General features: G+C 31.3%; 2 protein-coding genes across 2 annotated transcripts; one reads left to right on the top strand and one right to left on the bottom strand.

Moving 5' to 3' along the window:
- Positions 1–3,438: 3,438 nt before the first annotated feature.
- Positions 3,439–13,384, top strand: LOC129915940 (alpha-N-acetylglucosaminidase). The gene is made up of 4 exons (XM_055995698.1): positions 3,439–3,747; positions 3,823–3,974; positions 11,124–11,542; positions 11,641–13,384. Exons 1-4 carry the CDS (start codon positions 3,681–3,683, stop codon positions 13,382–13,384), a joined length of 2,382 nt encoding a protein of 793 aa, XP_055851673.1. The 5' UTR covers positions 3,439–3,680.
- A 7,631-nt stretch (positions 13,385–21,015) lies between these two features.
- LOC129915853 (serine protease inhibitor 28Dc-like) lies at positions 21,016–22,715 on the bottom strand. Its single transcript, XM_055995582.1, has 2 exons — positions 22,689–22,715; positions 21,016–22,567 (listed from the first exon to the last, which is right to left on the bottom strand). The coding sequence occupies exon 2, from the start codon at positions 22,528–22,530 to the stop codon at positions 21,016–21,018; it is 1,515 nt and encodes a 504-aa protein (XP_055851557.1). The 5' UTR covers positions 22,531–22,567; positions 22,689–22,715.
- Positions 22,716–27,126: the final 4,411 nt, after the last annotated feature.

Below are 27,126 nucleotides of genomic sequence, written 5' to 3'. Positions count from 1 at the left end.
AGAAGATTGGGTTTGTTTTTTACCTATTTTAAATGTTGTTTTATCAAAATTTTATTTTTCAATCAAAAAAGCTACCAAAGTTACCATGTGAAATGTTTGGAATTTCGTTCTTTAAGCCTGGTACGCTGTTCGAGATAAATTTTAGCTCCCATACAAATTATCTAAAAATTTTATCAGAGCTAAAATGGATCCCATACAAACTATCGATAACTTGTATGGGAATTTTAGTTCGACTAAAATTTAGCTCGATCAGCGTTCCAGGCTTTACATTAAAAAATTATTTTTAGGCTATATACAAATCAGAAAAATCAGAAAATATTGAGAAAAATAGAAAAAACAAAAGTACCTACGATTTTTAAGATCGATTTTTCCATAAATGACAGTAATATTGGCGAGAAAAAATTTTACACAGAAACTCAGGATAAATTCACAGTCGGTAAAAATAGTTAAAAATGACTATTTTTTTGTCTGTGTGATAGTGAATATCATGGATTTGGATTTATTTTTGACATTTCAATTTCTTTACATCCAGATGAAATTTTTAAACTAGTGAATAATATGTCCGTAAGCATCACTGCTTTTTTGCGATGCTGATCGTTGCTCAGCTGATTACGATGCGACGCTGATTGAAAAAAAGTTTTACGTTTAAAAACATTTTTTGCTTAGTGTGGAGGAGATAAAATGTGTGGCTCCAGATTTTAATTACAACAAAGAGTTTTTATGAGTATCACGTCCAACTAATAAAAACTCTTTGTTGTTATTACAATCTGGAGCCATACATTTTATCTCCTCCAGAACTTTCCTCCACAATACTGTCTTCGATTTTCTGCCTACAATAAATTCACTTTTATATTTTAATCTGGTTTCTATTAGTAGTTTAATTTGTGCGGTGGTAAAATATTCCCTGAATTTTATCAAATTAACTTATTTCTAAACAATTTAGAATTTGATTAAATACTTTTTCTTTTCCCCCATTTTTACTCCAACTCGCGTCGGCATCAACAACTTATCAAAAAAATTTTTGATGCTTTTTTGTTTGATATTTGGTCATCAGCTTATCCAACTTTGTAATAATGAACAATTGAAATTTTAAGTGATGCTAATTATTTGCATTTATGAACGTGCTACAGGAATGATCACAAAACATCTCTGCAGTGATGCGTTTGTGAATTTACACTCAAACTTTTCTAATGGTCTTTGCTTTGACATTCTGAATGCCTCTATAGTGCCAAGATATCGAATTTTCCAACCACCCATATGCTGCTAATTTTTTTTTTTGCAAAAATTATTTTCACTGGTCTACAAGCCACTATAATTCAATTTAAATGAAGTTTTATTACAAAAGCATTTACTAAATAGCTTTAATATAAATTAAAAATAACATTTTGGAATGAAAAAAAATTGTTTTAACTATGAAATTTTTGAAAATGGGATACCTAGTTATTTTTTTTTAGAAGTTGATGGACACTTGCTGAAAAATTCCAGCTTTCAACTTTTCTTTTTCAAAAAAATTATATAAACATGGGAGGGGCCCCCAAAATAATTTGGATACAGGGCCCCCACAGAGCTAGCTACGCCACTGATTCCAATGCCAAATTCAATTCGTGAAAACATCATAACGATGGATGGAATTGATTTATATGATAACGCTACAAGTAAATTATCGGATTCGAACTGATCAATTATATTTGACTATCAAATGCGCTGGATGAAGCGTTCCTAAAAGTATTGAAAATATATGGCATTTGCAAAAAGTTTGGTAAGGAAACACCAATGCCAAAACTAGAATTTAGAATATTTGTTGTTGGTTCCAATGAACCAGATATCCAAAGGGAAGGAAATCCCAATGAAGTGCTCCATTGCAACGTTGTAAGTGTTCTAGCCAAACTGCTTTTCCTCCAAGAAATGTTATATCCCGATTCATCAAAAATATTTCGATGAATACCATTTTCAACAATCTTTCATTACCCAGTGTATCTTTATTTGGTTCATTTCTTCATAAAAATACTCAAATAAAATTTATTCATACTCCATTAAAAAAAAAATTATTTCAAAAATTTTGATACCCCTTTCGGCTAACGTTGCGAAAACGCAATGAATGCTTTCATCTTACCTGACAAGCAGGCAACTGAAATAAATTACTTCAGCACTATTTTAGAATATAATTTGAACCCTTATTTACCTGTAGTTGAGACTATTTAGAAAAATTATAATTTTGACTATATTTTTCAAAAGTTCAAAAATTTTACCTCAAAATTTTGAAAAACTCAAATTTTCATAGCCCCAAAAAAGCTCGAAAAAATTTTTTTACAAAAAAATCCAAAAACAGGTCGATTAGATAATTTGACTATCTTTCCAAATAATTTTTTAGTTTATTTAAAAATAAAATCAGTTATGTTCCAGAAGTCTTCAAACATGACGTTGCGAAAACGCAACGTTAACCGGAAATGGGTTTAATCGGCAATAACTTTTCTTAGAGCAATCGTATTGACTTTTATTTTTATGTCATTAGATTCAGCATCAAAAAATACCTTGAAAACATGTGTAATATGATGATATTCGACTAAACATTTTTTTCAGTATATTTTTGAGCTTCACCCCTTCCCTCTTGTCCGCAAAAAAACACCCTTCCACACAACTTTCTTTTATAAACTTTTTTTGTCCTTGGTTCTTATCCCAAAAGCAAACTTTTTGCCAAGTTTCATGAGTGTAACAATTTTTTTTTTTAATTTCTTGATTTTATGTACTATTTTACCTGTACTTTTAGTTTTTAACAAATTAGACACTAATAAACAAAATATAAATAATATTTAATAGAAAATCATAAATTTGGTTACTTTGCAACCAAAAAGTCCTTTTCATGGAAATTTCGGTTATTTAATACACAATCCTAACAGACAGACACACCGCATCTATCATCGCAATCTCATGTCTGATGGTTATCTCGAGTTTGTTTTTTTTTTTACGAATCTTAAACTTACCCTTGTAGTTATATGACAAGTAAAATTCGCTCAAGTCCAACCCTGTATTCGACCCCTCTTAAGGGAGCAAAATAAATATCTTCCTCAAAATCGTATACCTACGTATACTAAAATAAAATGCAATAAGTAGGTATATCTTATATGACTTACACTTGACATAGATAATGATTAAGCGTATTTATCAAGCGGAATATTTTTTTCCACATGTATTAGAGATTGGACCTAAGCAAACACTCGCATATACTGAAAAGATATGCTTATTCGTAAACAAGGGAATGCAATCTTTATTGTCATTCTCTGAATTTCATTGCTGTCCAGTACACAAAAGATGGCTTATCTGCCGCCGAAGCGCATACTGCTGGGCTGATAAGATGTTCGTTTTCGATTTTATGGAAATATACTACACTCTAGTATCTTAGTATGGGTGTATTTTTTACTGGTATTAGTTTTTAGCGATCTTTTGTTGACAAATAAAGATGATCATCGGGCAAAATTCAATTTCAGTCATTGTGACGATTTATTGTGAGCTTCTTTATTTTTTATTTGAACTCACTGCCATTACATTCGCGTCATCATCACCATCATCACCGCATCAGTTCAGTGGCAATGAAATTTAATTTCAAGCTTAAATCTAAAAATAGTTTTAAAAAATAATTAAATAAGAAAAAAAAAAAAATAAACAGAAAATAAATATAAACAATGTGGAAGGTGTGGCTTTTGGGGGCATGTCTGTGTTTGAGTGTGACTTTAAGTCATCAGTGGCTTCGTAAGTTGAAATTTTAATAAAATAAATCAAAGTTCAGACGTAACAGTGAAGAATTTTTATTTTATATTTTTATAGAGTATGAGAATCTAGTGCGAAATAGTCTTCCAGATACTTCTGCAGAGACTCAGAGAGATGCAGCCCAAGGGGTAATAATGAGATTGATTCCAAAACATGCTCATTTATTTGAAATTGAAATTGACAAAAGTTTGCCGCTGAGAAGCTTTCAGGTAATTACATACTTTTTTCTGAAAAATAATTTAGTAGGAGAAAAACGACTATACACAAAATGGAATCTTAATCATTTTTTCGAAGTCCATTTTTGTGTAATATTTGATGACATAAAAGACTAAAATTGTTTAAGAACTCCGTTGGGGTTTTTTTTTTGGTGTTTTCTTAACTTACTTTTTGACATATTTTGCCATAAATCAATTCCGGATAACCCAACCCAAGACATCTTGATTCCGACAACTCGACTCTTTATTCAAAATGTTCAACTTCTCGAGTTTTTTTATGATAATTTTCTACACGTCAAACAACCTGGAAGTTCAGAAAAGATGAAAATGGCAGAAAAGCTAATAAAACCAGTGAAAATAGTTTTTGAAAAATAAAATAATTATTTTTATCGGAATATGAGTTGTGGTAAATTATAGGATAAATGGTATATTAAATTAGAAAAATAAATTGGGGAAACGAAGAGGGTGGGCGAAAAAGTGGGTGGGTGTCAAAAATTGAGTTTCTTTACGATTTCTGTCAAAAGAAGAACTCCTATCGAAAAAAGTTTAATAAAAAAAACTGTAAATGATAAAAAGTTCTTCACATTTAAGTCAAATTATTTTTGTATACGTATAACCTTGAAAGTATAATGATAAAAATGCAAAAATACGATTTTTTGCTTTTATTTTTATTTTTTACAAAAATAGTTTAATTTCGACAAAACTTGGTTAGAACTTACTTTTGTATGTATTTTACCTATTTTTATTTTTTTTAACCAAAATATAATTTTATATTTTAGACGAATTAAATTTGAAAAAAAAAGCTATCGAAATTTTTTTTTTCATTTTTTAAAAGTTTGGGTTGCTATGTTTTAGATCAAAATCTTTTTTAGACTATGTAGAAAAATTACACTTTGGGAAAAATTGAAAAAAAAAAAACATTTCTTAATATCGATTTTTCCGTAAATGACAACAATAACTTTCCCAATAAATTTTGATCTCCAAATTCAAATCAAGTTCCAGAATTGCTCTTATGCGCAAATTTTTTGAGAAATCGAATTCCAAAAACACTATTTGAATCGTTTATTTCAGAAACGACATAAGTCCATGAGCATAAACTTTTTAGGGGCAACAAAAAACTGTTTTTTACTTAAAATTCCACAACACTTCAAATTTAGAGTATGCCGAGTTATAATCTAGCCTAAGATGCATTTAGAAACCTTTAAAATATAAACTTTTTTTTAGGTCTTTGCGGGTTTTTAAGCCTTTAAAGTCGGTGGACTTATGTCGTTTCTGAAATAAACGAAATTATTGTGGTAAAACTTTTGTTTTTATTTAGCTATAGTTTTTGAACCCTACTTTCGATTTTAATAAATTAAATAGCAGTAGATAGAGTAAATCTTTACCTTTTTATGTATAACTTAAAGGCTTGCATGTCATGATGTTTGCCAAAAAAATTTAAAACTGGTAAAATGTCATATTATTTAAGAGTTAAAAATGCTGCCACCACTAGAAATCTGGCTATAACTTTTGAATCCTGAGTACAATTTTAATGAATTTAATAGATACAGATAGAGTAATTCTTTACCTTTTTATAGATATACATATAACAAAAGGGGGTGAGTGTCAAGATTGCTGCCAAAATAATTTAAAACTGGTAAAAAGTCATGTATTTAACAGTCAAAAATGTTGTCACCGGGTGAAAATTTTCCATATATTTTGAACCCATTTCTTTCAGTTGTCGTATTTTGGGGGGTCTGACATACTCAATTTTTTTTTCAGAAGATGAATAACTATACATAAATGAGAAATTTCCAAAAAGAAATTTTTTGGAAAAAGTGGACTAATGCTGTTTCTGAAATAAACGATTCATTTTTGTGATGTTTTATGGGTAAAGAAAGAAGGGCTTCAAGTGTTTAGTATTTTTTTTTTATTTAAATTTTTTTAGATTCTAATCGTTTAAAAACGATTCTAATTAAAAATTTCTTTAGTAACAAATATCAATTTTTTTTATATGTTTTAAAATTTGTATTTATAAGAAATAGGTTCATAATTAAGCCTGAACTAGGTACATCAAAACACAAAGTCAAAAAAGTACAAAAAAGTAAACACAATGTTTTTTCTTCTTCCCCCTAGTAGCTTGTTTGTATATCTCTCTTTCATTTTAAAAAAAGTATTCGATTCAAAAAGCTTGAACAAGACCAAGCTTTCAATTTTCACAAAGTTTTAAAAACAAATACACTCAAACAATATTTTATATCCTTTCCGTAAGGTAGCTCTTCGATCACATAGTTCCTGTCATTTTGCGAAAAAAGCTCTTTTGACAAACAATTGAAATTTCAAATACAGTAGATTCCCTATAAGCCGTACTTCCTTTAGGTCAAATTTTCCTCTAATCAAATTTTTTTACCGTTTTTAATGAAACCGCCTGCAGCAAAAAGATTAAATAGATGCCTCTTAGTCGAATTTCAATCTAACTCAAACCAATTTTCGTGTCCTGTGACAATTCGACTTAGATGGAGTTGACTGTAATTTGTTTACATTTTCAATTTTTTATTTATTTATTTATTTGAAATTTCAAAACTTCAAAAACAAAAGAGCTTTTTTAGTTAATTTTTTTCCAATAGATGTCAGATAAATATATGTACATGTGATTTTGAGCTTTGTTTACATTTTCGTACTTTTTTGACTTTGTGTTTTGATGTAGTTCAGGCTTTAAAAACAAAATTTTTAAAAACAAGGTTGGGTATGTACAAAGTTTCTTTTGAATTGCAAGAAACTTTTAAATTTTGAAGAAAATTTGCCTACACCCAAACTCGAACCCACCCCAAATCCTATAGTGTGCCTTCCCCCCCCCCCCCCCCATACTTTCCTGAAAGTGTATGGCGCGTAGCATTGCAATTGTTTTGTTTTTCTATCTTATAAAGTGGGTCAGTTGAAACTGGAAAAAAAAAATAAGAAAAGGCTATAACACCCACAGGTGTAATTGCCATATTAAAAATTAAATAAAGCCTGCAGGGGATATTTCCTTTTCATTTGGGTAATAACACCTGCAGGGGTTATTGCCGCGGGTGTTATTGCACTACACCAAAAATTGTATCTTTTATATTTATGAAAATTTTAAAATTTTAAGTAACTTTTTACATCAGGAAGTCAGCTTAAATATATCTTCATATTATGTAAGTTCAATAAATATCAATTTTATGTTACTTTTAATTTTGATTTAAAACTTTTTTTTCAAAAAAATTGGCTGTCAGTTTTTATCTTTAAAAATACTATTGTCCAACTTTTCGACAAAAAAACCGACTTTTTGCATTTAATTAATTATCAATTATTTTAGTGTCATTTCAAAAAAAAATTAACGGCAACGCTGGTTTAAATATAGCCAGCGAGCAAAAAGAACCCCATGTAATAAAGTATACTTAAATAAAATCATGTCTCTGAAACATTTATTTCGTTCTTGTTGTTTTCAACGTGAAGTTTGATCTAAAGAAGCTACATCAAATAAATGGTGTAAGATATAGTGTCTGATTTTTGTTTATCTTTACTTCGATTATAATTTTTGGTTTTTTTTTGCGAGAATTTTAATTTAAGTTAAGTTGTCGAATGTATTTTGGATTGTTGAAAATGTTGGCCTGCATTTTTCCGACTTTATATTTTGCTTTAATGACTCATTTAAAAGAATGTATATCAAAGAAGTTCTCAATTAAAAATCTTTTGAAAAACAACCTTGAATGTTTTAACTGCCCCCAATTTCTTAGTTTCCACTCATATGAATTTCCCTTTCTCCATTTCATATTATAGAAAATCCTCAAAGCCGAAATCCCCAAGACAAATCTGGGTACAGACAAAATCTCCAGGGAAAAATCTCAAAAAAAAAAAAAATCTCCGAGAGAAAATCCCAAAATTTCAGATGCGCAAGTTGTGTATCAAGCAAACATCATTTTGGAAAGACCTATTTTCACATAAATTTAATTGTAAGCTGCGATAACTAACCTCAAACATTGAATTTACATAAGTGTTTTTTTTTATCATTCTATACCGTTTTTGTTTTTGCTATTTGGAGATTTTTGGGGATTTAGAGAAAGTGGGAGAAAAAATTATTTATTGGAGATTTTGTCCATGGGGTCAAACATTTTCTGGAGATTTTATCCGATTCAGATTTTTGAAGTGAAAACTTTTTTAGTATCGTTGTAATTTGAAAAAAAAAGATGAAAAGAAAAAGCGACTGGAAAAATCAATTGATTATAACTTTTTTGTTTTAATAGATAGATGAATGAAATTTATACAGTAGATAGGTAATTAAATAGATTATAATTGTGAAAAATTTCAATCAATTTCATATTCAAAATTCAGAGATAACGGAGAAAAGATGTTCTTTTTCTAAACACGTTATATCTTTTGATCTAGAGCACATAACAAATTTGTTTTACTTTAATACACATGCTGATAATATTACACAATATAACTTTTCATTTGATATATCACACATAATGGTACGTGCTCTACAAGTTATATAATCTTTAATTGAAAAAATGGATTTAATGGCGTTAGAAGAGAAAAGAGATTGATTGTTTTGCTTTTTTATGAAAACTAATTGGGTTAAAACAATTCTAGCTCTTTTTGTAGATGTTGTACAGACATGATCGATATAAATATTTTGAGCTGAAACAATAAGCTTTCAGATGGTATAAAATTTATTGTAGATTGTCATATAAAAAAAGTGATGGAATAAAAAAAAGTTATATTTTTTCGATTTTTTTTTTTTTTTTTTGCAAGAAAAATGATTTTTAAGGTTTCACTTCAACCACGTGTGAATTGCGCACAAGATTTTTTTTTTTTTGGAGATAGTGTATCTCTCCCTAGGTGGCCCCATGATTATGACCGATGAAAATTTTCACAAATTTGTTACGAATTCTTTAACTAGAACGCTAAAAATTGTCTTTTTTTCATTTTTACTTGCGGGCAAGTTTAGGATTTTTACTATAGGGCAAGTTTAGGATTCGTAAAAAAAATCGAACTCGAGATAACAATTTTGCATGACATTACGATGATGGAGAATGCCAAAAAAGTGGGTCCGGCAATTCTGTCTGTCTGTCTGTCTGTCTGTGTGTCTGTCTCTATCTGGAGCTGCAGCCTAAACGAGTGAAGTGATTTTTTTCAAACTTGGTAGTTAGCAGTTTTTGGTGATTCCCTAGAGGGGAAATTGAAATTTTTTTTTTATGACCAAAACTAACGGTACCTGCCATATAACGGAAATAGAAAAGTTAATTTTTTTCAAAAACGGCTCTAACGATTTTGATTAAAATTTTTGTGTGTAATACTACACATAAGGGCCAACTTTTTAAATAAAAAAAATATTTTTTGTACCGTTATTAACGGTACCTGTCATAGAACAGTTTTTTTCGTTTCTGAATATCTCGTACAAAATTAACCCGATTTAAATGAAAATTTTTATACAAAAGTGTGTAAGTAAAGATAATATTAAAATTTTAGAAAATTTTCAAAAAACGCATTTTTGGTTTTTTAAAAAATATTTCAAAATTTTTTTTTGAAAAATCAATTTTTTGAAAACGGATCAATGAAAAATTTTGAAATTTAGTTTTTATGTGTAAATTAATTATTTCTTCAAAATGGCATACCAACTTTTTTTTTGAAAAATGTTAAAAAAATTTTATATATAAAAAATTATTTTTTTAAAAAACGGCTCCTACAATTTTCAAAATTTTTTTTCTAAAAATACCTTTTTATACGAGAAATAAAATGGCATATTTGTTTTTTTTTTTTAAGATATTTTAAAACGGAGTTTTATTAATTATAAAAACAGATTTAATTTTTTTATACTACTTATGAAATTTCTTCAAAATATCGAATTTTAAATTTCTTGAATAAAAAGCTTTAACATTATAGTTACTTTAAGCATAAGAGCAAGTACATGCAACCCCAGTCGTGCAATTTATTTCTTCAGAAATTATTATTACGGGTAAAACATTACGCCTTTCCTATTTTTTTTTTTTTTAAGAGGTAAAGTCAAAAAAATTGATGACAATAGAGGAGACGAGAAGACCTTTTTTTTAAATATTTCGTGTGTTTTTCTTTTGTTTCAAAAATGCATTAATTCTTTGGGAAACTCTCTTTTTGCATGAATGAGTTATTGTTCCGTTCTTGTTACTATTCAGCCATTCAGCACTAAGCTTTACCACCAGTAGGTTTGAGGTTTTCTGCATATTTTCGCATAAGAATTCTTGCGGTATTCATCCCCGAAAAATGACCAAGCTTGTTTATTCTTTAATTTTCCTACTTAGTTAAGACGTGACACTCTTAGCGGTATGGCCGTGCAAACATAAATGAGCTTCATGCTTCTAATCCCGATTTCGAACTCGTGAAATTAATAATTTCTCAAGTCCCTATTTGTTTTGTTCCTGCTTTTGGTGTTTTTCTGAGCTCAAAGAAGGTCTTATCCTTGCCCTGGGATCACAGAACAACCCATCATTGATTGGGGATGTTCAATTTGTGGAATAATATAAAGAACTCTGGAAAAATTAAAAGTTTTCAAAAAAATCATACCACTTTTTGATACTTTTCCTTATTTTTCAAAAAATAATTTTATGTCTGCATTTATTTTCAGCATTTTTGTTTCCACTGCATTTGTAGGTTTACACTATACGATTTTATTTCATGACTCATTTAAAAGAATATATCTCTACAAAGTTTAATTAAAAACCCTTTGAAAAACAACCTTGAATGTTTTAACTGCCCCAGTTTCTTAGTTTAAACTCGTATGAATTTCCCTTTTTCCATTTCATATTATAAAATCCAATCAAAAATTATTTTAACCACACTTGATTTCTTCCAGCACTTTGAGATATACAAACAAACCTCTTAATTATCCATATATCTTCCCCCAAAAACTCAAAAATAAAAACATACATTTACCCATCAGTTGGGATCACTGTTAAGTGCTCGGATTATCCTCAATAACTTTATTGCACTCCAAAGAACATTAATAAATTATTCTCCAAATACACCACAATATTCGATTCAATTCGCTTTTTCGGACCTAAGTGCAAACTCCATTTCATTTCAATCATATATTCCAACAACCCTTTCCCAATCAAAAAGATTATGTATCACCATCAAGCAACCATATATTTTTACTTACAGCTGAAACAATCTTCAACGAACGGCAACATCCGTATCCTCGCTTCAGATGGTATTTCCGCTACAAAAGGATTCCATCATTACCTGAAGTACAACCTCCATGGGGATGTATCATGGTCGGGTAATCAATTAGAGCACATTCCGAACGAACTGCCAGCCCCGAACGACGACGATCCAACGAACATCATCTCCCAATCGCAAAGTGCATTCATCTACTATCAAAATGTTTGCACATGGAGCTACAGCTTTGCCTGGTGGTCATGGATAGATTGGAGACGTCATATCGACTGGATGGCTCTAATGGGTATATCGCTTACAATTGCCCCCATCCAGGAGCAAATTTGGACTGACCTCTACAAAGACTATGGCCTCAGCGATGACGAAATCTATGAGCATTTTGCTGGTCCAGCATTCCTTGCTTGGTAAGGAGTAATGATGATAATTGATTTTACTCCCCCCCCCCCCCCTTCTTTTTATGTATCTTTCTCATTTTCATCCTTGTTTGTTTGTTTTTGTATAGGCAACGAATGGGAAATATCCGCGGATGGGCTGGTCCCCTCACCCCCACCTATCGGCGAATGCAATTACTTTTGCAAAAGGAAATCATCAAAGCACAACGGAACCTTGGAATTACAGTTGCACTGCCTGCGTTCGCTGGCCACCTGCCCAAGGCCATAGCACGAATCTATCCGAATGAGACGTTCGCCATTGTCGAACGATGGAATCGCTTTCCGGACAACTTGTGCTGCCCCCTGTTTGCCGACCCCAATCGTCAGCTCTTCCGCGAAATTGGAGAGCGATTTTTGCGCGCCATCATCGCTGCATATGGCTCCGATCACATCTACTTCAGTGACCCGTTTAATGAAATTCAACCGGCCAAGTCGGAGGCAGCTTATCTCAAGCAAACCGCTGCCAATATTTACGCAGCAATGTCCGCTGTTGATGCGTCAGCCGTGTGGCTTCTCCAAGGCTGGATGTTTGTGAAGAATCCATTTTGGAAAGGCCAACTCATTGAGGCATTTCTGACAGCCGTCCCACGCAATCATTTGCTAGTGCTCGACCTTCAGAGTGAACAGTTTCCACAATATGAACGAACGCACTCGTATTATGGCCAACCGTTTATCTGGTGCATGTTGCATAATTTTGGTGGAACACTGGGAATGCATGGTTCCGCGGGCATTGTAAATACCAGGATTCGACTGGCGAGGTCGATGGAAAATTCGACAATGTTGGGAGTGGGAATAGCTCCAGAAGGAATCGATCAAAATTATGTTATGTATTCGTTGGCCTTGGAGCGGGCCTGGGTGAAAGATGATTTTGATTTGGACCAATGGTTTGGGACGTTTGTTAGTGCTCGATATGGATCGGAGTTGGGCCATTTGCAAAAAGCTTGGGAGTACCTTAAGAGGTCAGTGTACTCGTATCGGGGAGTGTTGAAAATTCGGGGCAAATATGTGGTGGCCCGCAGGCCAGCAACTAATCTGACACCGTGGGTATGGTACAACACGTCGTGGGTGGAGCAGGCGTTCGATCAAATGCTGCAGGCTAACTTGTCGGAAAGTGGACTGTGGCGTCATGACTTGGTGGATCTGACACGACAGTTCCTTCAACTGGCTGGGGACAAAGTTTATGTGAATTTGATGGAGGCATACCGGGGGGGTGATTCGAGGCGGTTCCGCTGGTTGGCTACTTGCATGATTGACATACTGTACGACATGGATAAAGTGTTGGCAACACATGAAAAATTCCTGCTCGGCAGGTGGCTGGCAAGTGCGAAACGATTGGCATGGAGTCCTTTGGAGGAGATTCTGTTGGAGATAAATGCTCGCAATCAAATAACCACATGGGGACCGAATGCCAGGATTCTGGACTATGCGACGAAACAGTGGGCTGGCATGGTTGTGGATTTCCACTTGCCAAGGTGGAGGTTATTTTTGGACACAATGCAGAAGGCACTGGATGAGGGCGGTGGTAGGTTTAGTGAGAATGGTTTCAGGCATAAAGTATTTAAGGATATTGAGAGTCCATTTGGAGTGGATAGGAAGGTGTATCAGACGAAGGCAGTTGGTGATACAGTTGGTGTTGCACAAATGATCTATGACAAATGGAAGGCGGTGTTGGGGAAGGAGGATTTGAGGAAGGAGATTCCTTGGCAACGTGGGATGAGTGATGTTGAAGAAGGAGTACTGAAGGACGAAGAAGGTGTTGAAGATGAAGTGATGACAACATCATCATCATCATCACCTGAAGTTGTTGCTGTTTAAATTCGAGTTCGAAGGATTTATTTTCTTATAGAATAAAACAATGTGAAATGTTTTGTTGTTTATGGTATTTTTGATTTATACAAATACATATACATAATTCTCAGGAATGTGTAAGAAATTTTGAATTTTCTTAAAATTGGGGTGTAATCAAATTATATATTGGGAGAGAAGTCGAGAAAATTGAATTTTATTATGTATTTTGTTTGTTTGTTTGTTTTATGAAATGACAAATGAAGTCAAATTGAATGTAAAATATGGAAAAAGCTTGTCGAACAATGTGTTTAGAGTTGGATGGGGCTTAATTTAATTTTCGAGAACAGTGAAATCTAATAAAATATTAAGAATAGAACAAAATAGAACGTAGAGTTAAATATTAATATGGATCCCTAAGGATTTTGATAATTTTGTTAGTTATGTTTTTGTTTTATTGATGTACCTATTTTAAAAGGTAAGTTTATTAACAACTGCTAAATAAATTTCATGTTAAGACCATTGTGAAATGAAATTCAACTCATGGGAATTTTAACGTCTTACAAAAAGAAGCAAACAAAAAAATAATTTATTATTAACAATAAATTTTTTTTGTTCTCTAAGACGCCATATTGCAATATTTGTTTAAGAATATTTTCTTATCATAGACCAGTGCCAATCCGGTTTTCAGAAGGCAAAAGTTGAACAAATTATTAGCAGCATAAGGGTGGTGGGAAAATTTAGGGTAAATGGTATATGAAAGGGGAAAACTAAATTGCCCACAAAAAAATTGGGGGAAAAGGGGTTGTTGGCGAAAAGTGGGGTGGGTGTCAAAAATCGTGGTTTTTTACGATTTCTGTCAAAATTAGAGGTCCTATCGATAAAAGTCAAATGCAAAAGTTGTAGGTAATATAAATTTCTACAACTTTTACTCAAACAATTTTTTTCTATAACCTCAAAAATATTGAAAAAATGCAAAAATACGATTTTTTGATTTTTAATTTCTATCTTTTACAAAAATAGTTGGATTTTAACAAAAACTTGGTTAAAAATTACTTTGTTATGTTTTCTATCTATTAAAAATGTTCAGTTCATTGAGCAAAAAGTTAATTTTTGGATTTTTGACGAATTTAATTTGAAAGAATAGCTTATTTTTCAATCAAAAATGTTAGGTACCGACAAAATTTTTAATTTTTGAAAAGTTTGGAATGCAATTATTTAGCTTAAAACCGTTTTTTAAAGATTGTGTGGAAAAACTATACTTTTGTTTTAGAAAATATTGAGAAAAATTGAAAAAAAAAAAACAAAAAAACGATTTTTAAGATTGATTTTTCCGTAAATGACAGTAATATTGGCGAGAAATAATTTTCCATAGAAACCAAATTATACTTTTCTAATGGTCATTGACCTTTTTAATTTGAATTAAGCTTTAGAATAGCTCTAACGTGAAAAGTTTTTGAGATATTGAATTTTTAACGTCACAAACACTATTTTTCTGATTTGGCATGGTAATATGTGAAAAACGTGATGTGATAGAATTTTTCTGACTACAGATTCGAGCTCAGCGCACAAAAAATCATTAGAAAAATATACTTTGATTTCTATAAAAAAAAAAACTTTTTGACTAGTGAAATCGAACAAGGCATTCGATTTTTTCTGCCCCGTTCGATTTCACTAGTGAATCAATGTAAAAAAAAAAAAAAAAAAAAAAAATTGTGGGGTTAAAGTAAATTCCAAATTGTCCGCAATTTTCCAAATGTCCGTATATTCAATAAAAACTGGAATTTTTTGGACTAAAAACTCTTTCGTTTTGAGATCTTAAGGTCAAACATTTTTTCAAAGTAATGAGCAGTGCAATACTAATGAATATGTTTTGATTGAAAGCAACGTTTAAGAAAACCTGAAACAAATTTCATAAAATCATACAATGTCCGCAATAAATGTATTAAAAATAATAATAAAGTAACTCCAATATTTAATATATTTTATGTAACAAATTATGGAAAAATTATAATTAAATTTTTAAGTGAATTTTATAAAAAATGTTAAAAATATAAAACGAAGTACGGCTTTTAATTTCTTCTATAAAATGAAGTTTTTAGAAAAAAAAATTTTTTTAATAATTTGTTATAGGTAAAGGTACATTTTGGAACATTTTGCTAAAGTTGAAATATGTTTAAAAAAAATATTTATCAACATTTGAAAAGAAATTTATAAAAAGTTATAAAGGGGTTTTAAAAAAGAAATTGATATTTATTTAAAAATACAAAAATTTGCATTTTTAGCTTCAGATTTTCATTTTCTTGGCTATTTTGCTTTACCATTATCAAAAATCAAAAATTAAAAAGTACTGTGCTTAATATACTTCGACTCCATGAATAGGTTTTATTTCCAATTAAAATTGGATCTTAAAAATAAAATTTCTTGTTGCAGTGTTATACCAGAACGGTCATTAATGAGCCTGATAAAGAAAGTAGTTTTCCTATTTTTTAATTTTCTTAAAAACTAGAAGGCTTAAGAATATATGGCTTACCGTATTTGATAAGGAATTCATTGAGGTAGTTTATATTATCGATTTATCCCGTATTGAAATCCATAGTCTTGACAAAAATTGTATTCAATGTATTTTTTCATACTTATTTTTCACAAATGTTGACTGATTAAAATAACTTGATTTAAAAACTCAAATTGTGTACAATTCTAGCTTTTGAAAAAGGTATCATTGATAACTGTAAGTGTTGCCGTTGTTTTTTAATATTTTTTTAGTAGTTTTTTTAGAAAATTGACCCTCCCTCCTAAAAGGGGGGGGCATAGACCCTCCCTACCATAACAAAAAATGATTGTATTGAATACCTCTACAAAAAACCGTCTTTAATCCTCGGCGCCTAAGTTATCGTAATCGAGACTTGCGTTGGTATGAATTTTTTTCGAAAAAAAAACACGTTTACGGGGTGTATCTCGAAAAAGGAAGCTAATCCGATTTTGGTAAAAACGGATTATTATTGTTGAGGCCCTCAGGAACAAAGCCTCATTTTTAGTTTTTGTTGTCATTTTAGGTCAACCTTAAACTTGTTCACTGTTCAGGCTCACTGTGTCCAATTTGCATTTTTATACCTTGAACTTCAAGGGTCAATAAAATGCAAAAAAAATGGTTGTCTGTAAAGCCGGTTTACGGACGATGATTTTACGTGATAACGTCATCAGAAAACAGGTTGTGTGCTTTTGTTTAAAATGAGTCAATTGAAGCACTCATAATTTACAAGAAAAAGCTAAAAAAAATACATTTTGAAGTGAAAACTTCTTTAGTATCGTAGTGATTTGAAACAAGATGAAACGAAAACGCGACACGACTTCAACTTGTTATAACTTTTTTGTTTTAATAGATAGATGAATGAAATTTGTACTGTAGATAGGTAATTAAATAAATTAAAATTGTACAAAATTTCAAATAATTTCATATTCAAAATTTGGAGATAACGCTTAAAAGATGTTCTTTTAATTCTTTTGATATAGTGCACATAAAAATTTGATTTAACTTTAATACGCATGCTGATAACATAACCTTTTATTTGATATATCACACATAACAATACGTGCTCTACAAGTTACACAATCTTAAATTGAAAAAAAAAAAAAATAAAAATACCTCAAAACACCTGTGGAGATCTGTTGGCGATGACCAGCTACCAGTGTAGGAAGTACCGTAATCTCAGTCTGTAAATTCGACATGGTTGACTTTAAAAAATTCTAACTTCTCTTGTAGACATCTTTGAAATAAGATTTACACATGGTATAAAATTTTTTATAGGTTGTCAAACAAAAAAATTGATTTAATAGCATGAGAACATAAAAATAAATGTTTTTTGCTTTTTGGATGAAATTTCATCGAGTTTAAAAAATTCTAGCTCTTTTTGTAGATGTCTCATACACCTGATCGATATATATATTTTGAGGTAAGACAATAAGCTTTCAGATGGTGTAAAAATTTGTATAGGTTGTTAAAAAAAATGGATTTAATAGTGTGAGAATATAAAAATACGTGTTTTTTCGCTTTTTTTGATGGAAATTGATCGAGTTCAAAAAATTCCAGCTCTTTTTTTAGATGTCTCATAGACTTGATCGATATATATATTTTGAGCTAAGACAATAAGCTTTCAGATGATATAAAATTTATCTATTTTGTCATATAAAAAACATGGATTTGAAGGTGATAGAATAAAAATAGGTAGATTTTTTCTATTTTTTTTTTTTTTGCAAGAAAAATGATTTTTTAAGGTTTCACTTCTACCACGTGTAAATTGCACCCATGATTTTTTTTTTTATTTTCTCATTAGGTATATTAATTTTCTTATTTTAAAAGTTTACAAAAAAAATTATGCCATTTGAAAGCCAAGTATTTCTTCTTAAGAATAAAACCATTTTTAAATTTTTACAATGCGCAAAAAGTATAAAAATAATTTATTGAAAACAATCGTTTTCATAAAAAAAAAGCAAAAAAAAACATGACTTTTCATCTTCTCACGTCATTAATTCCATTTTTTTCCGAACAACCTATTAAAAATTTTATATCATCTGAAGTCTTAGCTCAAAATATATATATCGATCAGGTCTATGAGACATCTACAAAAAGAGCTAGAATTTTTTGAACTCGATCAAATTTCATTAAAAAAAGCAAAAAAAACATTTATTTTTATGTTCTCACGCTATGGAATCAATTTTTGTTTGACAACCTATACAAAATTTTACACCACGTGTAAGCTTATTATTTCACCTTTCATCTGACGTATCAATCTCATTTCAAACCTGCCTACAAGAGAAGTTAGAATTTTTTAAAGTCAACCATGTCGAATTTCCAGAATGAGATTACGGTACTTCCCACACTGGTGGCTGTTCGGGGGGCAACAGATCTCCACTGGTGTTTTGAGGTTTTTCGCAAGTTTCTTGATTTAATATTGTGTAGCTTGTAGTTAGTTTACCGTTATGTGAGATATACCAAATGAAAGGTAATTGTATCAGGATGCTTATAAAAGTTTAACCAAATTTCTATCTGCTCTTGGTCAAAAGTTATAACCTGTTGAATTCTAAAATTTTATTTTACCGTTATCTCAAAATTGTGTTCACGAAAATGATTGAAACTTCACACACATTTAGTTTTGGTCATGGTCTATCATTATTCCATATATTTTATTTCTCTATCTATTAAAGAAAAAAAAGATAAAAATAAAAAACGATGAAAATCGGTTAAAAACGGTCAAAAAACGTGTTTTTTTTTAACTTGTTTCTTCCGTTAAGTCAGTTAAAACTCACTAAACGATTCCACATGTATGCATAAGGCAAAAACCTACATGTGCTCTGAGTTTGAGATTTTTTGAACGCTCCAAAAAAAGCTAAAAATCAAAAACTACCTAAAAATACCCCTAAAAAAACAAGGTGTTTTTCAAAAATTCATATTTCGAAACGCAGAGTGTTGGAAAAAAATCCGCGTATTAGACCCCTAACTTTTTTTTTCTGTCATCTTTTACCTGGCACCTTTAGAATTGTCAAAAAAAAATTTTCCCTACCCAAAATCATCATTTTGTCATAGCCCCAACACGTGTACAACGTTCAAACAAAACGTTTTTTTTTGAAACATTTTTTCTTAAATGCAGTTATTCTTAAATTAGTCTCATCTGTAGCAAAAAAAAAATCAACTCTCTACATCTTTGCGTTTAGATTTTAGCCCAAATTTCATCTTTCCGTTTCACTCCTGTTTACCCTATTTAATGGATTAAGCTTTAGGTTATTATCTTTCAAATAAGCTATAGAAGATTTTTGTATTTCTAATAGTTTATTTTTAATTTTTAATTGAATTTTTGCCACGAAATTTTTGCCGCGAGAGTGTAACGGTAGAAAATGGCGTCACTTTTTTGTGGTGGCTGCCATGGTTCATCGATTTATAAGACGTTATCACGTCAAAAAAATCCTGTTCATAATTTTTGTGCTATACCCCCGATTTTTCGTCTAATTTAACTGTTCTATATTGTGGTAAACCGAACAAGTTATGAAAACCAGAGTTATGCGCGTTAAATATATGGAAAACCAGAACAATGAATAACGAATTTATAAAACGTGGTTTTTGGGGTTGACAACAATTGAAAGGAACCAGGAACGATATATCGTTCCATATTTGTGAATTTTATCCATTCCCATGTAACTTACAATTTTTAAGCAACTAAAAGATTGTATAAAATTTTTTTATATTTTTAAGAAAATAATTTGGTAAGGTCTCAACTTGGCTAGATTAAAACTTTGACTGATTTTATAAATTCCTATCGGATCAACGGTAACAAAATTATTTAGATATACCTACAGACATTAGGATTTCTAATTCAAAACTAATTTCCATTCTCGATATTTTACGAGCTTTACCTCATTCGAATGAGGTAATGCACACGAAAATCTATCAGATGACATAAATTTCTAAAATAAGATAATTTTTGTGAGATTTCTCTCAAAACTATTTTGTATAGGGACGAATGCTAGCAAAAACTCAAAATAATAACTTTTGAAATGAAAAGTACTTAATGCAAAGTGCTGATATTTGAACTAAATCAATAATTCTCTCAGAGACACACGAAATACGAAAAAACGACAACTTTTTAGGTCAAAACAGAATAGCTAATTCTAATAAAATAAGATCCACTCAACCGTTTTCGAGAAATTTATTTTTTTTATTTAATTAATTAAAATTAATGAAATATTTACTGGGAAAATTTCATTGGAATTAGTTGTTTTCTTCTAAAAAATTGATTTTTTGTAAAAAAAGGTGTTTTTTTTTTCAATAAAAAACTTTTCCTTAAAAATTTCTTTCACAATGATTTTTTTTTTTTTAATTTATATGCTATTTTCCATTATGTAATTATTATAAACATATAAAACCTTTATTTTGAAAGTATTCACTTACACTTACGAAAAAATATTTTCAAAATGTGTTTTTTTTTAAATATTTTTTTTAAACAAAGCAAATATTTTCTCTATACAAATTCAAAAAAATATATGATTTTACTGAAGGGAGCGTCAATAAATATTTTAGAAAAATAAAAATAAAACTTAAAAACCCAAGATATCAAAAATTCCAATTATCTGTCCACGAAACCCCAAAAATATGGAAAATTTTCGGAAGTTCCAAAGTCTTATACTGCTTTGGAAAACTCAAACTTAACATACTTATGTAATTAAATGTGGAAAAATCCCCAATTTTTTGCTATCGGGATTTGAATTTTCAAATCAGGTTTTTTAAAATTTTCCGGATTTTAAAATTAACGAGATTATAGATTTCGCAATTCAGATTATTTTTTTATCTTGCGATATCAAAATCTGGTGTGAAAATCCCATCAAAAATTTAGAAAAAAAAAACAAAGTATTTTCAAGTACAATCAAGGATTAATTTATTTATTTAGTTACTAAAAATATTGCATCTTAATATTAATTTGGCCTTAAAAAAACTATTTACAAAAAATAAATTAAATAAATTACTAAAAACTAAAGAATACTCAACAAAAAAAATAATAAAATATTGCCAACCAGTGACAGAGATCACCAAGTGTGTGTGTGTGTGTTTGTGCAGACAGCACAAAAATGTCACTTTGACATTTTGTGTGTGTGTGTGTTTTTTTTTTTTTTCAAACCAAATTGACAGGCTCAATGACAGAACCATAGAATATTGGCAGCTTGGTTTGTTCATGTCGCACAAAGAACATAAACGGTCCATCCACCCGAAACTCCACATCGTATTCCTGCCTTGACAAATGGCTAGCTGTCGCTGCTGCTGCCTCAGTTCCTGTCTCCGTCAAACTCAGATCGATTTTATGCAAGAATCCATCAAGCGATATCTGATTGTGCTCTGTGATTCCACTCAAATCACTCTTGCCACCTTCGAACAAATTTTTAACATTCAACTGTCCGAGGACATCCTTCAAGTCCATAGTGTCACTTAAATGCATCTTCGGCAAGCTAATGAAGGTCCTTCGTTTTGTCATCTTTGAAATCATCTCATCAATAATATCGGACGTTAGACTCGCTTGCAGGCTCCTCAATTTCACTCCATTCGATTTATTCGGCATGATAATATACATTGTTGTGGCTGAGGATGTAGTTTGAGTTTTGAATGGTAGAGCCACAATGCCACAGTCATAATCCTTGGATTCGTAGTAATTGAATTCGCCACCATTGCCCATCGTATCGACCATTATCTTTCGTAGTCCCTGCTGTTTCTGCTGCTTGCCTTCAGGGTAAAATGGACGTTTGGATGTGGCTGCGGGTATAAAGGAAGACACCCACAATGCCTTAAAGTAGAGTGCTCCGGCAACCATCATTCGGGTGGACGTGTCAATGCCATCCGCAAGGATATTCCCGATTTTTCCATTTGTCTGCTTCTGCACCCAATCGTTAATGAATTTCGTTGCCATTGCCGGACGTTGTTGGAAATTCAAAGCTGTGACTTGACTTTGATAAATGGTCTCCACCGATGTTCGATAATCTTGCCTCATGCTGTATCCTGTTTGCATAAAAATTCCTTTTGCCATATTGATTGTTGGTTCCGATGATGATGATGATGACGATGGCGACGACAGTGAACTAGATTCTGGATAGAGAATAGATTCTAGCATTTGTCCGAGAGCATAGTGCTTGGCCAAAGGATCTGATGCTCCTGCTGTTGTTGTTTGCAACTTATCAAAGCCCAAAATATTTTGCAATTCCTGATTGGTTTGACCCTTTGCTCCGAGTTCAAGCAGCGACAAGACAGCAGCCACATTGATCGGCGAAATTACATTGAATTTGCCTCCGCCGCCGTTGCTCTGTTTGGAAATGTTATCCTTGGAAAGGATGTTTTTCTGGATGTTTCGTGCCATCTCAAAGATTCCCCTTGACAATTGGTCCTTTAGGGATGTGGCTACTGGTGGTGTTGAGTTTTTCACTGATATCCGACGTTTTGTTGGTCTTTTTGTTGTTGTTGTTGTTGTGGTGGTGGTTGTAGTTGTTGGCTTAGGTATCCTTGTTGGTTCCGGTTTAGATGGTTGGGGTTCTTGGTATTGGAAATCACCGGAATTCGGTCTGCCAAAGTACATCTCGATTGTAGGGTATTGTGGGGCTTGTGGGGGTAGGTTGACCTGATGCATTACTGGAATATTGGGCATTTGTAGTTGTTGGTGTTGGATGAATGGAAAATAGTTCCTGGGAGGATACAAAAAAAAGAGAAATTGTTAATAAATGTAAATAAAATTTTAAAAAATTGTTGTTCATCTGTTTTTTACAATTTTCTTGTAAAAATTTACAATTTGTAGGTGAAACTTACCATAAGACGAAATTTGATGTTGGAGCATGGTAGGGTCTGGCATGAGTTAGCCCCAAAAAGCAGATAGTAAATAAAATAGTAACTGTTTCCATATTGTTTAAAAATATATAAATAGTTTAAATAAAATAAAAAAATTATAGTTCCGTTAAAGACGTTCGTTGCTTGTGATATGAATTTGTGTAATGATGTCGATTTTTGATGTGAGCTCGCTTTTATAAGCACTCATCATCCGGACAAAAAAAAATGTGCCATGGGATTCCCATCTTTGCTTACCATGGTTAGCATAAGGTATTGCAAACTACCTGGGATTTGGTTTGTTTTCCCTCTCGAATCGTGTGTCGATTTTGGGTTTTTAGGGAAAAAAGCCTAAGTAGGCGCCGCCGCTGGCCGTCACGATCGTCGGCTAATATGGATCTGGATTTTTATCGCCGCGACGACGACGTGTTTCTTGTGTCGTCATCATGATGGGAATATTTATATTTTGGACATTTCCTGTGTGTGATATACATATGTGTGATTGTTTGGAGATACCACAATCGATGATTAGACTTTTCCAGTTTCCCTTTAGCCTAATTAATCCAGATTGTTTGGTTTTTTTGGCAGCGAATTTTGGGATTTTTACTTCGGGTTCTGGTTGGTTTTTTGTTTTTTTTTTTTTTTTTTTTTTTATTTTTTGAGGATTTTGATTGGAGAAGGGGTTGTTTTTGGAAAAGGGTGAGGAAGGATTTTTGTTTATTGGTGTTAAATTTATTTTCTTGAGTTTTTAACTGTCCACAGGAAAATCATTAAAGAAATAAAAATAAGGAACCGTGTGCAATCCTTTTTCGTCTAAATGGATTTATGGGGGAAAAAAAAAAAGGAAAACCCCCAAAATTTTCTTGAAGGATAATCCAATTAAATAAATTTGGCTCCAATAAGCAATACTTAACAGGTACTTTTGAAGTACTTTAAAGTACCTGAGTATTTCGATGTCTCTAATCCCACAATCTACCTGTTGATTTTTGTTCCATAAAGGGTTGCACAATCTTACCTTTTGATTTTTTTGTATATTTTTATTCAAGAATAAAGGTGATTTTTTAAATATTTTTATTATTAAGTAAAAATAAAATAAATTAATTAAAAAAAAAGTATTTTTTTAATTACTTATTTTTTTTTTTGTGGCGGAAGTGCAATAAAAATGGAAAGGATGGGGATTTTTGTCATCATATAAGAAGGGGGAATTCCTCTTCTATAAAGACTTATGTAAAATCATCATCTTTGGAAATTCACGTGAATGGAAAAAACCCCATAGACTGGAAATCCCATATACAACTAAAAAAGCTTAGACCGGAAATTTCCGGATATTTTTAAGTACGCAGGCTTTACAAATGGATCTCCTTTAGATTTGGATTTGATATCTACTTCCGTAATATTGGGTTTTCCAATTCTATAGATAAAAAGTCTTAACATACAGGATAAGGTATATCTTAATAATAAACAGAATTACCAGCATCGAAATTCTGAATGAAACTTAAATTCTTAACAAAAATTTCTAAGTTTTTTGAGAAGTTTAAGTCCAATAATTCAAAGCATTTACTAAAAAAAAAAAAGTTTTTATTTAAAAAAAAAATTATGCTTATGAACTCAAAGAAAAATTCAATATCTTTTGAATCATACTTGAACTAGCTAGTATAAATTAATCTCATTCATTTAAATGTTGATAAGCCAAAAAGCCTACAATTGGGTGAAGCAATTCATGTGTATGAGTGTACTGCGGTCTCTGAACTGGCTTGGTCTAGGTTCAATACTTAAGTGTGAAAGAAAAAGTTTTTCGAATAAAATGAAAAATTACTAGACTAAGCACCACATAAAAAAAGGATTTTTTTACAATCATCTTCTTTTTTGACGATAGTCATACAGAAAACGTTTCAAAAGACGCAAATAGATCTAGGGTTGGGGTCAAAATTCTTCCGGGGTCAAAATTCTTTTGTCAAAATTCTGCTTTCAAAATTCTGCTTTTCAAAATTCTATTTTTCATAACATTAATGAGGTGTATTTTTCTTAAGTCAGCGCATATGCTATAAAAAAAAAAAAACAGAATTGGCAGAATTTTTTTGTTCAAGTATAATGCTAGCAGAATTTTGAAAAGCAGAATAAAAAAAAAGCAGAATTTTGAAAAACTGAATTTTTGTTAAAAAAGCAGAATTTTGAAAACCAGAATTTTGAAGCCAGAATTTTGACCCGATCCCATAGATCTACCTACCTTAGTTTTCGAAAAAAAAATATTCTGAAGCATGGCGCTTACCACCGCGATTGATTTTTTTTTTTTGCTAAGATTCATATCGTCGGCACAAAGCTAAAATCACGAATCTGAATTGTAGCTTTGAGAAAAACTGGTTCAAAGTTTTAGAAACTCATGCTGTAAGCTCATGGAAATTCGTGCAATGGATATTGATAGTTTAGGCTCCTATAAGCAATAGTTGACGCAGTGGATAGAGGGAACGATAACAACACATTAAAGTGAAAATGTGCAAAAATGCAGATTCACGGTTTTGGCTTTGTGCCGACGATATTATATTTAATAAACTACTAAATCTGCAGCAAACCTATTAATGACTAAACTAAAAGCTTTATTAAATGCTTTTTTAAGGCATTCTATAGCTTACCTTAAAAATCGCTTAAAATCACAATTACAATAATTGTCATGACTACAAAATGCATCTTAAATTGTATTCTACACTGAGGGAAAAGCCAGCATAAAACAACGTAAAATCAATGGAAAACACATTGATTTAACTATTATTCGGAATGATTTTGAGTTGAAAATGAGCATTTTTAAATCAATGTGGAAAAAATGTTAATTTTTGATGGTTTCGTATCTTAAAGTCACATAAATCAAAGTTGTTTATCTTTGAAACAAAGACGTTTCAACTTCAATTTATTTTTTCCCTCATTGTAAGGACAGGAGCACCTTAAAATTGGAACTAGGAAGTTTCATTTTATTATAAGTCTCGAATTTCGAATACTGAATGCCTCTTTTATCAATTTGGGATTTTGTTATGTCTCTTTAAGTTTCTCTTCCTTTTTTGGCCACTTCCTTATGATACCTCTGTTCCTCAATAAAAATCGATAAATTTCAATTCACTAGTTCGTGTGCAGTGCCGGCGCTTCTAAAAAAAAATTAATTTTTAAACAATTTTTTAAAATCACGAAAAAAGCAATAGCAGATTATGTCTTACCTCTCATATACTTGTTAATGCATTTATAAACACGTGCAGTTCATTAAAGTACATAAGGTTAACTTCAAAAAAAATTAATTATTCATGTTATTTAGGCTCAATTGACAAGTTTACCTTTATATCTGACTTTTTTGTTTAAACACATTTGAAGAGTAGGTACAGTTGGTTTTATTTGAACAATATTTTTTCAAAAACTTTTTGAACTCATTCTGAAATCCAATAAAAAAGTTTGAATCGCTTCCACCCAATTCTGAAATTTAATATCTGTATTGGTGAAAAATCAAATATTTTGTTTTTGTTTTTTCACTGGGAGAATAAAAAACTTGCAGCAGGCTTCTTAATGATTTCAGACGCTGCCGGACGGCCAATCGAAAACGACACACCTTTATAAGTATTAGGTTTGTTCGTTGTGAGCTCTAGGGCACTCTGGGTCGCTCCGAATTCGTTGTCAAGAGTTTTTTGTAGCTCCTTTTTCAACCAGAGTTATTTCCTCTGTGTTCGGTGTTCGCTGATGAAACTAAAGCTCTGAGGTGTTCGATGTAAAATGAAAACCCGAGAAACTCTGATTTTTTTGACAGTTTATTGACATGACTTAGAGTGCCCTGGAGGGGGGAACAACGAACAGACCTATTTTTGTATTCTCACACACAAAAGTAGTTTTTATGAGAAATGGAGAAGCTGTCAATTTTCGGCCTTTCTGGATTTTGGGTTTTCGGGATTTTGTGCTTGTGGATTTTCGGGATTTAGGGTTTTCTGGATTTTGGGCTTTCTGGATTTTTAATTTCGGGATTCTGTCCGTCTCCCTTCTGTTTCCTTATTCATTATTACAGTCTGGATATTACCACCTATGATTTAGGCCCATTTGCTCATACGGATCATAAATTTGATTCATAGCTAGGTCGAACATAGCTTTTATGTTTTACTTAGTTTATTCCAAGTTTCTAAAAAAAAAATATTTATGTTCAACCTAGCAATGATTTAGTTTCATGCTAGAAAGTCCTGGGAATTTTAATTCAAATGTCAAATAAATTTTAAATTCAATTATTTTTAATTTTTTCTGAATTTTGTTGATTAAATACTAATAGTCCAGTAATTTTAGGTTTTATCTGCGGAAAAATTCCTACTTGGCTGAATTTTGTAATACAGCTTAATGATGGCTTTGTTATGAAGATGTGAAAAATCGACATTGATATCGTGTCCGCGTTAAGAGTTATAGGGGT

This window comes from Episyrphus balteatus, chromosome 1 (genome assembly GCF_945859705.1).
Source record: "Episyrphus balteatus chromosome 1, idEpiBalt1.1, whole genome shotgun sequence".
Classification (NCBI taxonomy): Eukaryota; Metazoa; Arthropoda; class Insecta; order Diptera; family Syrphidae; genus Episyrphus; species Episyrphus balteatus.
The sequence above is the reverse complement of the archived record's forward strand: the minus strand, read 5'-3'. Positions and strand labels throughout refer to the sequence as shown.

Excerpts from the sequence above, each read along its gene's own strand:
- LOC129915940 (XM_055995698.1), top strand. The coding sequence starts at position 3,681 with ATGTGGAAGGTGTGGCTTTTGGGGGCATGTCTGTGTTTGAGTGTGACT. Across the intron at positions 3,748-3,822 it reads TTTAAGTCATCAGTGGCTTC|AGTATGAGAATCTAGTGCGA; the intron begins GTAAGTTGAAAT and ends ATATTTTTATAG. Across the intron at positions 3,975-11,123 it reads TGCCGCTGAGAAGCTTTCAG|CTGAAACAATCTTCAACGAA; the intron begins GTAATTACATAC and ends TTTTACTTACAG.
- LOC129915853 (XM_055995582.1), bottom strand. The coding sequence starts at position 22,530 with ATGCCCAATATTCCAGTAATGCATCAGGTCAACCTACCCCCACAAGCC.